General features: G+C 25.7%; 1 protein-coding gene across 1 annotated transcript in view; it reads right to left on the minus strand.

Annotated features, from left to right (window-relative positions):
* Positions 1 to 14,447, minus strand: part of LOC117177261 (potassium channel subfamily K member 18-like) — a 193,638-nt gene that overhangs the window by 36,472 nt on the left and 142,719 nt on the right. The window contains exon 3 of the mRNA XM_033367845.1: positions 13,012 to 13,408. Within this exon, the coding sequence (XP_033223736.1) occupies positions 13,012 to 13,408 (397 nt within the window). The remainder of the gene's footprint in view (positions 1 to 13,011; positions 13,409 to 14,447) is intronic.

Genomic DNA, 14,447 nt, shown 5'->3' on the forward strand with positions numbered 1-14,447 from the left:
CCCCCCCCCCCCCTCTTGTGACTATTTCTGACATTTCGATGAAAGTCTGCAAAATAAATACATTAAACTCTCACTAATTCCAAGGTCCGAGAAAGGTAAACTTTCGGTTATTCAAACTCTGCAGGGGCCCCCACTTCTATCGCGAGTCGTGGGGGTGAGTTTTCCAAGCGACGTTTATTGGCTGCCCCTCCCTTATATCGACGTGCACGCCGTAAGTATGTATGCGTCCTTGCAAGAAACTGCATTCCGCTGTTCAGTCATCGTCTTAATTAGTCAGCCACGGACATGAGCGCACGGTGGGGAAAAAATGACTTTTTTCGTTCAAAAAAATGTACAGCCCGCAAATATTGACCGATTTCGACAAGGAAAATTCAATAAAAAGTTGATAAGGTTTTTAAGAAAGATTTCCAGCCTGATTTTTTAAATGCGCTTTTAATTTTTTTGTAAATAAACAAATATGACGCAAAAAATTGCCATTTTTTCTATTTGACGTTCCCAGTGCTTGTCAATAGCATAAAAATGATTGAAATTGCCTAAGTTTTATGGAGTAGTATTAGATCAATATATTTTTACATTATATAAAGAACAAAAAACAAATTTATAAATAAATTATTTGTTGAAAGAATGTTTTTGTACGACTTTCTATAATTTTATGTTTTTTTGATATATATTACAAGAATTTTGGATGAAAACAATATAAACATGAAGAACTTTCTTCTTGCGATTATTATTGTTAATTTTATAAACAAATATATTAATCAAATGTATTAATTACACATTTTTTAAAGACATTTTTTTTCGATGTAATTTTTTTAATTAGGAAATTTATGATAATTTAGAAAAAATGCGTATTTGGTTTATTAATCTTATCATTCATTAAACAAATTTAATAAACAAGTACATTAGTCGGGCATTAGTAGGGAGAAAAATTCGTTTTTCGCAAATCCAGTTCTTTTAGTTGAGAACTTTATGACAATTTCAGCAACATAGATAAATATTTGATACACTTTAGGATATTTGTAAATAAGTATAAAAAAGAAGTGCATATATAAGGCATTTGTTGAAAAAAAAGCGTTTCTATTATTTTTTGATAAATGTTACGAATTTTTTTTAACGGATTTAACAAACAAATTCTCATACTCAAACACACACATATACTTAGTTAATAAGTTCTGAAATGTTTTAAACAAATTGAATAACTATGTGCATTGTTTGGGCATTAGCCTGCAAACTCATTACTTTTATTCTTTTAATAAGGCTGCAGCTTCAGGACAATACGCTTTTTTAAATTTATTTTAAATATATATAATTTATCAAAAAATTATGAATTTTTCTGAAATTATCATGAAGTTGCAATTAAAATACTGACATAAAAAAAATCTTTGGTCAACAGATGCTCCAATAATGCATTTGTTGAATAAAATTGTTTTAAATAGTCATAAAATTTATCAAGGAATTAAGAATTTTTTCTAAAATTATTATAAAGTTCCTAATTAAAAAATATACCCGTTATATGCGTTCTTATTATTACATTTTTTCAAATATCATCAATATTATAATTTAAATCGTAAACTGTGATTTAAACTTCTCAGGAATTATAGCTATAAATTGTAACAAACATTTAGAAAAAAAAATTTTAAAGAAGATTCTCAAAGCACCTACGGCTTTGACGATTACATTCTCATTACGAAGCTCACATTTAGCGCTCGATATTTTGTGCCCAATTGAAAAATTCCATGAAGATAATTTGTAAATCTTGTTCAAATCTACTAAAAACAAGGCTTTAAACATACTGATCTCTTAAAGACCAAAATTGCATATTTTTGAAAATGATTCAACTTTTGAAACCTTTGTGTAATATTGAAAAATGGCATAAAAATAGTTTCGACATACATATATTTTATATATAGTAGAAATTTGGATTGATATTTCGTAAACTATTACAAAAATGTTTGTCTTTTTTTGAAAATTTCAAAGGGGTTAAAAAGCATATAACTTTTTGAAGTTTGATCGAATTCAAAAATATAATTAGGATAATTCGCTAGTTTTTTTCTTATACCAGAAAATTTCGCAAAAATTTCGGAAACTTATAAAAAATTTTTTTTCAAATATTGAAAAAGCTCTAACTTTTTGAATTTTTGTCTAATCAAAAAATGTAACTGTAATAGTTTTTAAATATATTTCATATCTAGTAAGGAATTTTAATAAAATTTCCTTATCTCTGAAAAAATATTTTTTTTCTATTTTTCTGAACGTTTTCAAAACTTTCAAACGTACTTAACTTTATTAATTTTTGCCGAAATTAAAAATTTTATTTGCGTAATTTGCAACTCTTCTACCAACCTATAAGAAACTTTGACAAAAACTTCTAAAATTTGGAGACGAAAAAAATTTCAAACTTTGAAAATGTTCTAAATTTAATTTGGTTGTAAATGTATTCTTAACGTACTAAACCTAAATTTTTAGAACTCTAATAATTGTATTAATGCCTTATCGATACAATTTTTTATTAAATTTGTTTTGAAAAATCATACATTTTATCAACTAGGTATTAATGTTGCTGAAATTGCCATGAAGTTTCCAAATGAAAAAAAAAACGAAAAAAATTGGAATTGCAAAAAACTGACTTTTTTCAAAAAATGCCCGAATGATGCATTTATTTTAAAAGATCCTCAAATTAATCAACAAATTATAAAGTTTTTTAAAATTAGCCCAAAGTTCCTAACTCATAAAAATAATATTGAAAAAGAACGAATGTTTCTATGGAAATATGCCCGATTAATGCCTTTTTTGAATGATTTTATTTATATTATTAACAATAATAATCTCAAGAAGAAATGTCATTACAATTATATTGTTTTGATCAAAATTTTTTGCAATATAATCTAAAAAACCTGAAATTATGGAAAATCGTAAAAAACATTCTTTCGCCAAATAATTTGTTTATAAATTTTGGTCTGTTAATTATATAATGTTGGATTATCTTTAACTAATAATACTTGATGAAACTTAAAAGATATCAACAATTGTAATGTTATTGATGAGCATTGAGAACGTCAAATCAAAAAAATAGTATTTTTTGTCATATTTGTTCATTTAGAAAAAACTTGAGAGCCGAATTCAAGAATCGGGCTCGACAACTCTCTTATAAACCTTATATGCTTTTTTCCAAATTTTTGGGTCCAAATCATTTAAGATTTGTGGACTGTATATTATATTGAAACAAAAAATTCATTTTTTTCCCAATGTGGAGTTCAGCTGTACATGGATAGTGATGGGAGTTTAAAAAGGCTTCTCTAATTGGAATATCTGAGAGAAAGAAACTTGAAATAAGTGACCATTGCAATAAGTCACCCTTGGAATAAGTGCGAGTTTATTGTACGTGGATTAGAACAAAGTTGATTATTCCACATTTCGTTTGGTAGTTATAATTTATCGTATACTCAATAGAAACAGACAAAATGATAACAATAAAAAATAAAATTCGTTGTAAAAATCGTTCACAAAATCACTACTATTCCTGATTTTTTTGTAGAATTTGAATTTAATGAGTTCTTGCCTTGATCGTTAAAGGGTGAACTTAATAGATTACGGATCGTGCATAAAGGGTTTACTCCTTTTCTAAAGAATTTTTATTATATACCTGTTTTTAAAAAATCCCATTCTTTCTTTGCTTATACATGAACTGAGTTAATAGAAGCGAATAAGTAAATGCAACTATTCCTGGTTCAAAGTTAACTTTTTTTCGTTGAAAAATATACCATTGAATTTTTCTTTTGATATTCATTTTGTTTGGTTAAAAATTATAATACTTGGTGGAAAACTCAATTATTTTAATAAGAATTCGTTTCATTCTAGCTGAAAATTTAATTTTCAACTAAAAGTTCTATTACTCCATTTTCTGTTAAAAATTTATATTTTTAGTCGAAAATCAGAGAGTTTTATTGAAATTCCTGTGTTTAGTTGATATGCATTTTTTTAAATTTAACTTCTTAGTTGAAAAAAAATCAATTTTTTAAAATCTATTTTTTTTTTAAATTCATCTCATTGGTTGACTCTTTAACTATGTTGCCAAGAATACGTTTTTTTGTTGATAAGAGTTGATTTTCTTCATAAAAAATTTAAGTATTATCTTTTTTAATTCAATTTGATACTCTTAATTTAAAATATATATTTTCTGGTAGAAAATTTATATATTTTAATAAAAAAATGTTTTTTTTTTGTAGACAATTAATCCTATTGGCCGAAAATTTACATACTTTGTTAAAAGTTTGTATTTTTTGGCAGAAAATACTTCTTGTTTAAAAACGTATTCTGTTTGGTTAATAAAGCAACTAGTTTGCCAAAAATAAATCTATATCGAGTCAGGATTGAAGTAGGCAGTTGAAAATATATATTTTGTTAAAAATTAATATTTTCAGGATTAACAATACTTTTGTTTTCGCATAAAAATAGTTTCTTGTCAGTTATAAATTCAACGATTTAGTAGAAGATTGAATTTTTTTGTCAAAAGTTAATTCTTTTGTTTAAAATACATATTTTTCTTGAAATTCAATTAATTCGGTAGAAAATTATGCCATGTGTTTAGAGTTAAAAATATTTATTTGAAAATTTCCTATTTTCTAAGGAATTCGTCTTTTTTATGAAAAATAATTTTCTTTATCTGAAAATGTGCCTTTTGGTTTTAATTGAAAATTGTTCCATCATAAGTTAAAAACTCAACTATTTTGTACAAAATTCATTTTTCTTTGGCTGATTTCAACTCATTATGATTTCGTACTTTTGTTGAATATTAGTTTTTTAAACTGAAAATTTAACAATTTTATTTTTAGGTGAAAATATATCTTGGTCAGTTCAAAATGTAACTGTTTTGTTGAAAATGCATCGTTCTTTATTAAAGAATTATTTTTTGTTCAAAATTTTTGATTTTCTTGTTTAAAAGTCAACTGTTTTCTAACATTTTTTATTTCGTTGAATCAAAAATTTGAATATTTCTGATTGAAAACTCATCTTTTTGGATTAAAAATTTAACTGTCGTCCATTCAATTTTTCTTTTCAGCTTTAAATTGAATTCTTTTTTTGAAAATGTATGTGCTTTGTTAAAAATTATTCTTTTGATAGAAATTTAATCTCCTTGATAGAAGATAATCTTTTTTGGCTGAAACTTTGTCGTGTCAGCTTAAAAATTCATCCATTTGAAAAAAGCTCTACGATGTTGTTGAAAGTTTAATCATTTTGTTAAAAATTCAGCCATTTTGTGAAAATCATATTTTTTCGTTTAAAATTAAAATATTTTGTTCAAAATTCATCCTTTTGAATTCAAAATTGACCGTTCATAGTATAAAAGTAATCTTTTTGTTTAACATTCATCTCTTCTATAAAATTGAATTTTTTATTAAAAATTTCAGCTGTATTGTAAAAAATTCGTCTTTTTGGCTTTGAATTTAACAATTTGACTGAGAATTCACGTATTTTCTTTAAAACTTGTATTTCGGTAAAAAATTAATCTTCTTTGTTAAAAATTCATTTTGTAGGGTGAAAACGAATTATGTAGTGAAAAGTGTAACTATATTGTTGAAGATTTAATTAGTTTGTTAAAATTTTAATAATTTTGTCAAAGAAATCTTTATTTTATTGGAAATTCAACTATTTTGTTAAAAATACCTTCTTTTCAATTAAAAATTTATCTTCTATGATAGAAAATTGATCTTTTTTATTTAAAAACTTCCTCTCTCTTGGATAAAAATGAACTTTCTATAAAAAATTTAACTTTTTGGTTTGAAAATTAAACCGTACTCTATTATTTTTCTTCGATTTGAACTCAACTTCTTAGATGAAAATAAGTTTTTTGGTCAAAAGATTACACATTCTGGTATAAAATTAATTTTTTTGGCTGAAGATTCATGTTTGTGTGTTAATAATTCAGTTATTTGGCTAAAGGGTCGACTAATTTGACTAATTTGTAAAGTATTCATTTTTTTAAATTCAAGGTTTGAAAGAAAATCTTTTTGTTTAAAAATGTATCGCTCTTGGCTGAAAATTAACTTCTAATCGAAAATTCGTTTTTTGTATTAAAATATAAACTACCTTCTAAAAAATTCGTCTTTTTGGCTTGGAATTCATCTATTTAGTTAAAAATGCATCAATCACATTTTTTAGTGTCGTTAATAATGGTCTTTAATGTATCGATACGAATTACAATTTTTTTCTTAAATCCATCATAAAATGCATTTGGTTTCGAAAATAAAATGTAGATTGAGTACAAAGTGTAATTTAGCTTATGTGATGTAATCTGTAAATTTTAATTACAAAAATGTAAATCCGGCTATATGAAGGAAAATTGTAATGCACTGTTTCAGCCTCAATGAAATAGGTGAAGCGATTGATTGAAAATCGTTTATTGGTATCGTAAAACCTGCGTTTTTCAAGAACCGTTTAATGAGTTCCTGGTAATCTCTATTTTGCATCTAATTTTAATTCTCCGGATTATTCTACATATTTTTAAAGAGTTTCAGCTTGAACGAAAAATAGTTGAATTATGCCTCACAATAACGATTTAAATAATTAAATGTAATAGTGGCCAAGGAGTCTATTAGAAGTTTAAATTTACGAATTTTGAAAACTCTATAATTTGATTCTTTTTGGTAAAGAAATAATGTCTGAATTTTTATGTTATTTTTGAATATAGATATTGAGTATCTAGTTCGATTTTTTCTTTAGTTTTCAACTTTTAAAAATAATACATTTAGACTTAAAAGATTGTTGTGCTCCTAAAAAATACGTTTTATTTATTGATATATAAATCTTAAGTGTTATAGAAGAAAAAAATTGTTTCAAAATATTACTCGCATGGTAGCATGAAAATTCTAAAGCGCAGTAAACGAGAATTCGAATTTGTTTTTAAACGAGAACATATACAAGAATTTTTATCACTGTTATTAAACTTCACGAATAACAAATTACAAGAAATTATAGCAAAATTTATTTATTTCTAAAAATTAATGAATTTTGAAATCACTAAAAACATAAATTCAAAAAATTACTCCTTAAATAGTTGCGATTCTCATGTCTTACACTATAGAAATGGGTTTTTTTTTTATTTATTTTTAAAATCAAAATTTTTTCCATAAGAAGTTATTGCAGATGAAATCCTACGTATGCATATTCTTGAAATAGCGGATATTGAAGAGAGATTATAAAACAATATTTTAAATTATGTTTTGAGATCATTCTTTAACGAAAAAATGTTTAATTTTCCTAAAGAATTTTTTTTGTCATCCAAGCAAAAAATTATTTTCCAACAATTATTATCTAAAATGAAGACATAGAGTGTTTTAAAATCTATTAAAAATTTTTTTCAATTCTCGGAATTACATTTTTTAAACGAAATTTTCCGAAATTCGGTTGATTCTTCTAAAATTACTTCAAATATTTAAAATCCTTTGAAATTTGATTATCTTCTGCCAATTCTGAGAATTGTTGAAATCCTTAGAAATTTGGAAATAAAACTTATTTCATTTCCCCAAATTATCTCAAAATTCGTTAAAATACCCTAAAATACCTTCAAATGCTTGAAAATCGTGAACATCTATGAAAACATGAAGAAATCTTTTGAAAATTAAATGTCTCTTAAAATCTCTTAAAATTCTTTGAAATCTTCTGAAATAACTTAAAATCCTTTAAAATTTGTAAATGTTCTGCATATACCTGGAAATTATATTTACTTTATTTCCTAAATTTCTCTAGAAATTCGTTAAAATTTCTTAAATTGAACAAAATATATCTTACATTAATCAAATTAGAAAAAATTAAATTAAAAAGGTTAATTTTTAAAATATTCAGAGTACTATAAATTTATGAAATGATTTAAATAATTAAAAAATTGTTTATGTTTAAAAAATCTAAATGTACACTTGATAATTCATAAATTATTATTTTCAATTAATATATACAAAATAAAATAAAATCCCTGGATTTTAATTTTTTAATATTAAAATCGTAAAGCATTTCAAAACATTTTATAACACATTTTTTAATAATAGAAATTTTCAAATTTTTTGGACGAAATTTCTTTAAATTTCTGGTAATCTTTTAAAATTATGTCAAATCTTTAAAATGCTTAGAAATTTGTGTATGTTCTTGATATCACTTAAAATAAAATATATTTTATTTTCTAAAGTTCTCTTTAAATTTTTTAAAGTCTTTTGAATTCATATTTTTTCATGTTCAAGGCAAAGGCTTTTTAAAAATCCATAGTACCTTATTTGAAAATATTATAAGTATAAAATTTTTTTAATGAGTTAAACAATTTAAAAAAATATTAATATTTTTAAAATTCACAAGTAAAATTCATATTTCAGAAATTGGTAATCTGAATTAATACAAAAATGAAAAGAGAGTCTTTCAGTGCTTATTTTCTATTATTAAAAAACATAATTATTTTAAAATTTATTCAAAAAATTTGTTTTAATATCATGTATTCTCAATTTGCAGAAAAGTTCCAAATACTTTGAGTTCTAAAAGTTTTTGACATGAGTTAAATCATTCAAAAAATTGTTTATATTTGACAAATTTAAAATTTAATTTCAGAAATTACTTTATCTAAAATGCTTAAAAATGGTATAATATTACAAAATCAAAATTGTTTAACTTCAAAGGCTTATTATTTGAAATTAACTAAGGTCTAGAAACATTATCCACTTAAAAAGTTTAAGACATTTGAATTGAAACTAAAAGACTTAATTAAAAACATTATTAAATTAAATTCTTACGGACATAATAATTTAAAATAAGAAATCACTTTAATTTAAGAAATTTTAAATAAAATGACCATATTCTTGTTTTATTTTGGTTTTCAGGAAAACTTTAGGTTTCTTTACTTAACAAAGAGAAAGAAGTTTTTCATAATTTGATAATTTCTTAAATTATTTAAATATTATATGCAATTAATATATAAACAATTAATACTCAACATAAATGGAAACTGCGCTTAAATTTACCGAACTGTTAAAACCTGGTTTTTGGAAGTTTTTGAAAATTGTTTAAATTTAAAACTTATGAAATTTGTTTTCAAAAAAAAAGATCATTAAGATCTGTTTAAAATCTTGTATTTCTTCTTTGAATTTCGACCTATTCAAGTTTTAAATAGAATAATTTTTTAGATGTCAAATGAAAAATTGTATTTGTAAAGAGGAAATGGGAAAAAGGAAAGTTTTTCAAGAATAGGGAAAAAAGGGAAACTTGAAAAGAAGGGAAAAATCAGAGGAAAAAGGGAAAGCCTATGCACGCTGCAAAAGGTACTTGAAAAGAAATGTTACTTGAGACAAATAGTTTTGTTACGTCAACCACTTTTTCAGTATTCACAATATAATTTTTGTAATTACATAGAAATGTTTGCAAAACAAACAAAAAGTGCGTAACAAAATTATTTTATTGCCGTAAATGTTTTTCCTTAGTGAAGTGGTGACATTGAAGTGAGTATCTCTAATTGAATTAAAATTTAATTACTCGTAAATAACAGGATCCAAATATTGATATTGGTTATTGAAGTAGAAGTTGTGGATGGTATTGGGAATTTATATTGAAAATGAAATTGGTGTTGGTGTTCGAAGCGCATCAATATTCCTCAAATCTATTTCCCCTTACATTTATTTGAGCTAAAATCATTCGACCAAACATCAATTTGCTATGATTTTTATGAATTCAAATTGCCAATTTACTTAATTTTTATTTTTTCGAATTATTTTTCGTTTTCATTTTTATTTCTTCGAATTGTCATTTTTCATCATTTCTATATTTCTTAATTATGTCCGGCGTTCAGATTTGCCGAATAATTTCGCAAAATTTGTATCAACGATCGGAATGTGCATCGTCATTTCAACAACAATGAAATGTGTGTAATATGTAGTTTTGATAACATTTTGACATTTTGTTACGATTTGTTACGGTAGGTGGTACGAGGTCCGTTACTCATTTACGTAATTTTTTCAAATTCGCAAAAAATTTCTCGTAAAGATTATCTTTTTCGTGATGAAATTTATAAGTTGGTTGAAAATTTAACAATTTTTTTTTAAAGTTACCTTTTGGTTTTCTAATTTAAATATTTTGTAAAAAATTCGTCTTGGTGGGTTAAAAATTCAGCCCTTTTCGTACAACATTAGCCTTCTGTTTAAAATTCATATTTTGTTTTTGATAAGCCAACTGAAATCTTTTTTCGATGAAGACTATTTTTGCTGAAAATTTGTCTTTGATTTGAAAGTTCACAACTTTAAGTAGAAATATTGCTTTTTTCTTGAAAAAAAATGCAAATTTTTCGCTAAAAATTTATCTATTTCCGAGAACATCCACTTTTTTTTAAATCATATTTTTGTGTTGAAAGGTCTATTGACATTTTTTGTGATGAAAATTCTACTCTTTTTTGAAAATTTGTCTTTTTGTTTACAAAAATTCACCTGTGTCAGAAGATTTTTCATTTTTATGGGACGAAAATGCAATTTTTTGGTTAAAAATTAAACAGTTTTGTTAAAAAGTCACACTTTCTTTTGAAAAATCAATTATTTCGTAGAAACTTATTTTTTTGTTTAAAAATTCATATTTTGATCATGAAAAGTCACCTGGAATCTTGTTTAGATGAAAATTAAACTATTTTTAAAACAATTTTAAACAAAAAATCATCTGTTTTAAGAGAAATTTCATATTTTTGGATAAAATCAAACTATTTGGTAGAGAACTAAACTATTTTGATAAAAATTCATCCCTTCATGTTGAAAAAATCCGTCTTTTTGGATTGAAAAATCAATTTTTTCGTCGAAACTTATTTTTTGTTCGAAATTTCAGAATTTGATCTTAAAAAGTAAACTAGGATATTTTGGGGGAAAATTCAACTATTTTTTAACCAGTGAAAAAAAATGCATCGTATTTAAGAGACATTTCATATTTTTTTGATAAAAATGCAACTATTTGTTAAAGAATTCAACTATTTTAAAAAAATTCATTGTTTTTGGATGAAAAAATCCGTCTTTTTAGAGTGAAAAGTCCATTTTTTTTGTAGAAACTTGTTTTTTGTTTGAAAATTTAGATTTTCATCTTAAAAAGTAAACTGGAATCTTTTATGGATGAAAATTCAACTTTTAGTTGAAAAAATCCGTCTATTTGAAGTGAAAATTCAATTTTTTTCATAGAAGCTTACTTTTTGATACAAAATTTTCATTTAGATCTTGAAAAGTGGACTGGATAATTTTTTAGATGAAAATTCAATTTAAAAAAATCTTTTTTTTTAAATAAAAATGCATCGGTTTTAAGTCATTTCATATTTTTTGGATAAAAATGCAACTGTTTGATAGAGAATTCAACTATTTTTTCGAAAGTCATTTTTTTGGACGAAAAAATTCGTCTTTTTGTAATTAAAATTCAATTTTTTGCAGAAAATTATTTTTTATTTACAAATTCAGATTATGATCTTGAAAATTTAAGTGGAATCCTTTTTGGATGAAAATGCAGCTTTATTTGAATTTATATTTTTAATTTAACAAGTTATCAGTTTTAGTACAAATTAAATTTCTGTGTTGAAAATGTGTTACATATTCTTCTTCTTTGCTTCAGTATCCAACTATTTTGTTTGAACAATTTCCTTGAATCACTTTGTTAAGAAAATTTTATTTTCAGATTTATATTTTTAGTAGAAAATTCTTATGTTTGTTTGAAAGTTTATTGATTAAAAAAGATTTTTTGTTAAATTTAATTTCTTAACTAAATATGCCACTTTTCCATTTTCTTAAGGCTGATCTTTTTTAAATGAAAATTATTTTTTTTTGGAAGAAAATAATTTCCTTGATTTGAAATTTCATTTTTGTTGTGCAAAAGTGTATTTGTTTCGTGGAAAATTAATTTATTGTTGAAAAGTCATATTTTTATTTGTAATTTTTCTGGAGAAAAGTCGTCTTTTGGCTTGAGGGTTCAACAATTTAGAGAAGCGTTTATTTCTTCCTTTAATGAAAAATCTTTACTTTTAAAAACAATTTCTTTTTATGGTTTTAACACTCTTGTTTTCTGTATAAATTTTATCTTTATTATTAAGACATAAGCTATGAAACTAAATTGATGGGAATTTTATTTTTTGAGTACAAAATTCAAACATTCGGTTCAAAATGTATTTATTTTGTTGAAAATTCAAGTATTTTATTAGAAAGTCGTCTTTTATAGTAGAATATACATTTTTGTTGCTAAAAAGAAAGAGAATTAAATACTTAAATTTAAATGGTGCTTCTGAAATACTGTTTTATTTCGTTTATAAAAGATTAAATTTTAAAAATGTTAAAAGATTAGAATATTGATATCTGAACATTTATAATCAAGGGAAATGAAAAATTATTCAAGGAAAAATCAGGGACTTTTCAAAAAGAAGTCCTCGAAAACCCAGTCCAATTCTACTAGCGATAACTAGCAAAATATTTCTGAAAAATAAAAGTAATGTACACACTAAAAGAATGGTTAGTTCAGCCAACTATTTTGTTAATAAGATACAACTATTCTATTAGTTACAGTGACTATTCAGTTAGCACCAGCAACTAAGTAAATGGTTGTCCCAGCTAAAAAACAACAGTACTATGTGTTAAAAACTTAATAGTTGACTCAACTAACCATTTTTCAGTGAAGGAATAGGGGGGGGGGATAGAAATATAATGTTAAAGTTTGTTACAGGAGGTAGGAGGGGTCTTAGAGATGGCCTATAATCCGTGGAGTAATTTAAATGCGACCCCTAAAATAAAAATTATGGCAAATCTTAATTTGGAAATATAAAAATTATGACTATGGATCTCGGAAAATTACAAAGAAGGTAGATAAGCAATTACGATAAATAAAAATGATACCAAATTGCTTTTCGGTCGAATGATTTAATATAAAATTAATATCAGGAAAAATAGAATTTGGGGAATATTAATGCACCTTGTGTTACAGACAGACCAGATTAGATGAAACGACTTGGAGAAAGTTCTGAAAGTGCTGACTCACCAATCGTGGTGATAAGGGTGAGTGAGTAAAGAAGGCTGCTGCTGAAGGTCCATCTCCGCAAGTGCGATTGCCCCTCGTGTGTATCTCGACGTCGGGGCCCGGGTGGTTTGACGGATTCGTAGACCGAAGAGGAAAGAGGTCTTCTCAAGTCACGTGCCAGGCTCTCCTGAAACTCAAGGACTTCTCGCGCAGCCAATCGAGTCCAGTTCTCCTTATAAAGGACGTTTAGATCTTCGGTCAGACTCCAAAGCCTCTCAACCGTCCGCGCCCTCAATTGAACCGCCGTGTTATCCTCTTCAATAGTTGGAACTAGTGAAGACGAGGAGGACGACGATCCTCCACTTCCGGAGGCGTCGGGTTTCTGGTTTAACGATGTCACTACCTCAGTTGGTGGTTCCTATCGAGAAAATATACATCCTTATCAATACAAAGATGCTTTAGATTTCTCTGGTACTATTAATAAAAATAATAGCGAAAGCATTCTGACCGTCAGTTACCCGTCATTTACAGGTCATGTATTGTAAATGGGTAAATGCGGTAAACTCAAAATAAGAAGAAATTGATCATTCAAAGTACAGTGAAACTCTTCTATAGTGTTAAATTTGGGGCTGACGGTGGGTGGGAACTAACTCATTATAGCCCGCTCCGCTTTTGTTTGTTTATGCTTGAGTGCTTGTCTGAGTGACAGCCGCATATCCCGCGCACCCCGTGCACCTCCTGTTACACCTATATGCGGCGCGGCCTCAATTCTCGAAAGGGATATAGAAGGGGGGGGGCTATTAAAGAGTTGCACTGTAATTAAATATATTTTTTTGTCATTTCTGAACGCAGTTCGGGCTGATATACATAATTTATTGTAAGATGAGAAAAAAAGTGACTAGATATTAATTAAATACATGTTCGACGGGCAAAATAAGCAATAAATATTGAGCCCTACGTGGCGGGATTTTGCGAGCACGAATGTCCGAGTTATAAATGTATGTATGTATGTATTTATAAAAGTGTAAATAAAAAATTTTCCGAACAAAAGTTTTGTATTCAAAGTATAATAAAAGAAAAAGATCAAAACCTATTCCTTTTCATCAAATCCGCAATATTTAATAAAAGAGTATTAAGCAATAAAAAATTCAAAGACTGTAAAAGATGGAAAAAAGGGATTAAAATAATTTCAATTTTTTGAAACACTAAATTGAATTTAAATATCTGGCTATTTTTTTTATTATAAATAGATATTTTATAATAATTGTTACTCTGTAAAGGGCGGGGGGAGCCGATATAATTAGAACGTTACAATAACGTATTTTTATTCATAATTAAGTGGAACGCACAACATTTTTTAAATAATCAAAATCGTAATTCACAGTTGGAATACTGTATGCTAATTGTAATAGAATATAGCATATTCAATTATAATTGCTTAATATGAAAATAAATTC

Source organism: Belonocnema kinseyi, chromosome 7 (assembly GCF_010883055.1).
Source record: "Belonocnema kinseyi isolate 2016_QV_RU_SX_M_011 chromosome 7, B_treatae_v1, whole genome shotgun sequence".
Lineage (NCBI taxonomy): Eukaryota > Metazoa > Arthropoda > Insecta > Hymenoptera > Cynipidae > Belonocnema > Belonocnema kinseyi.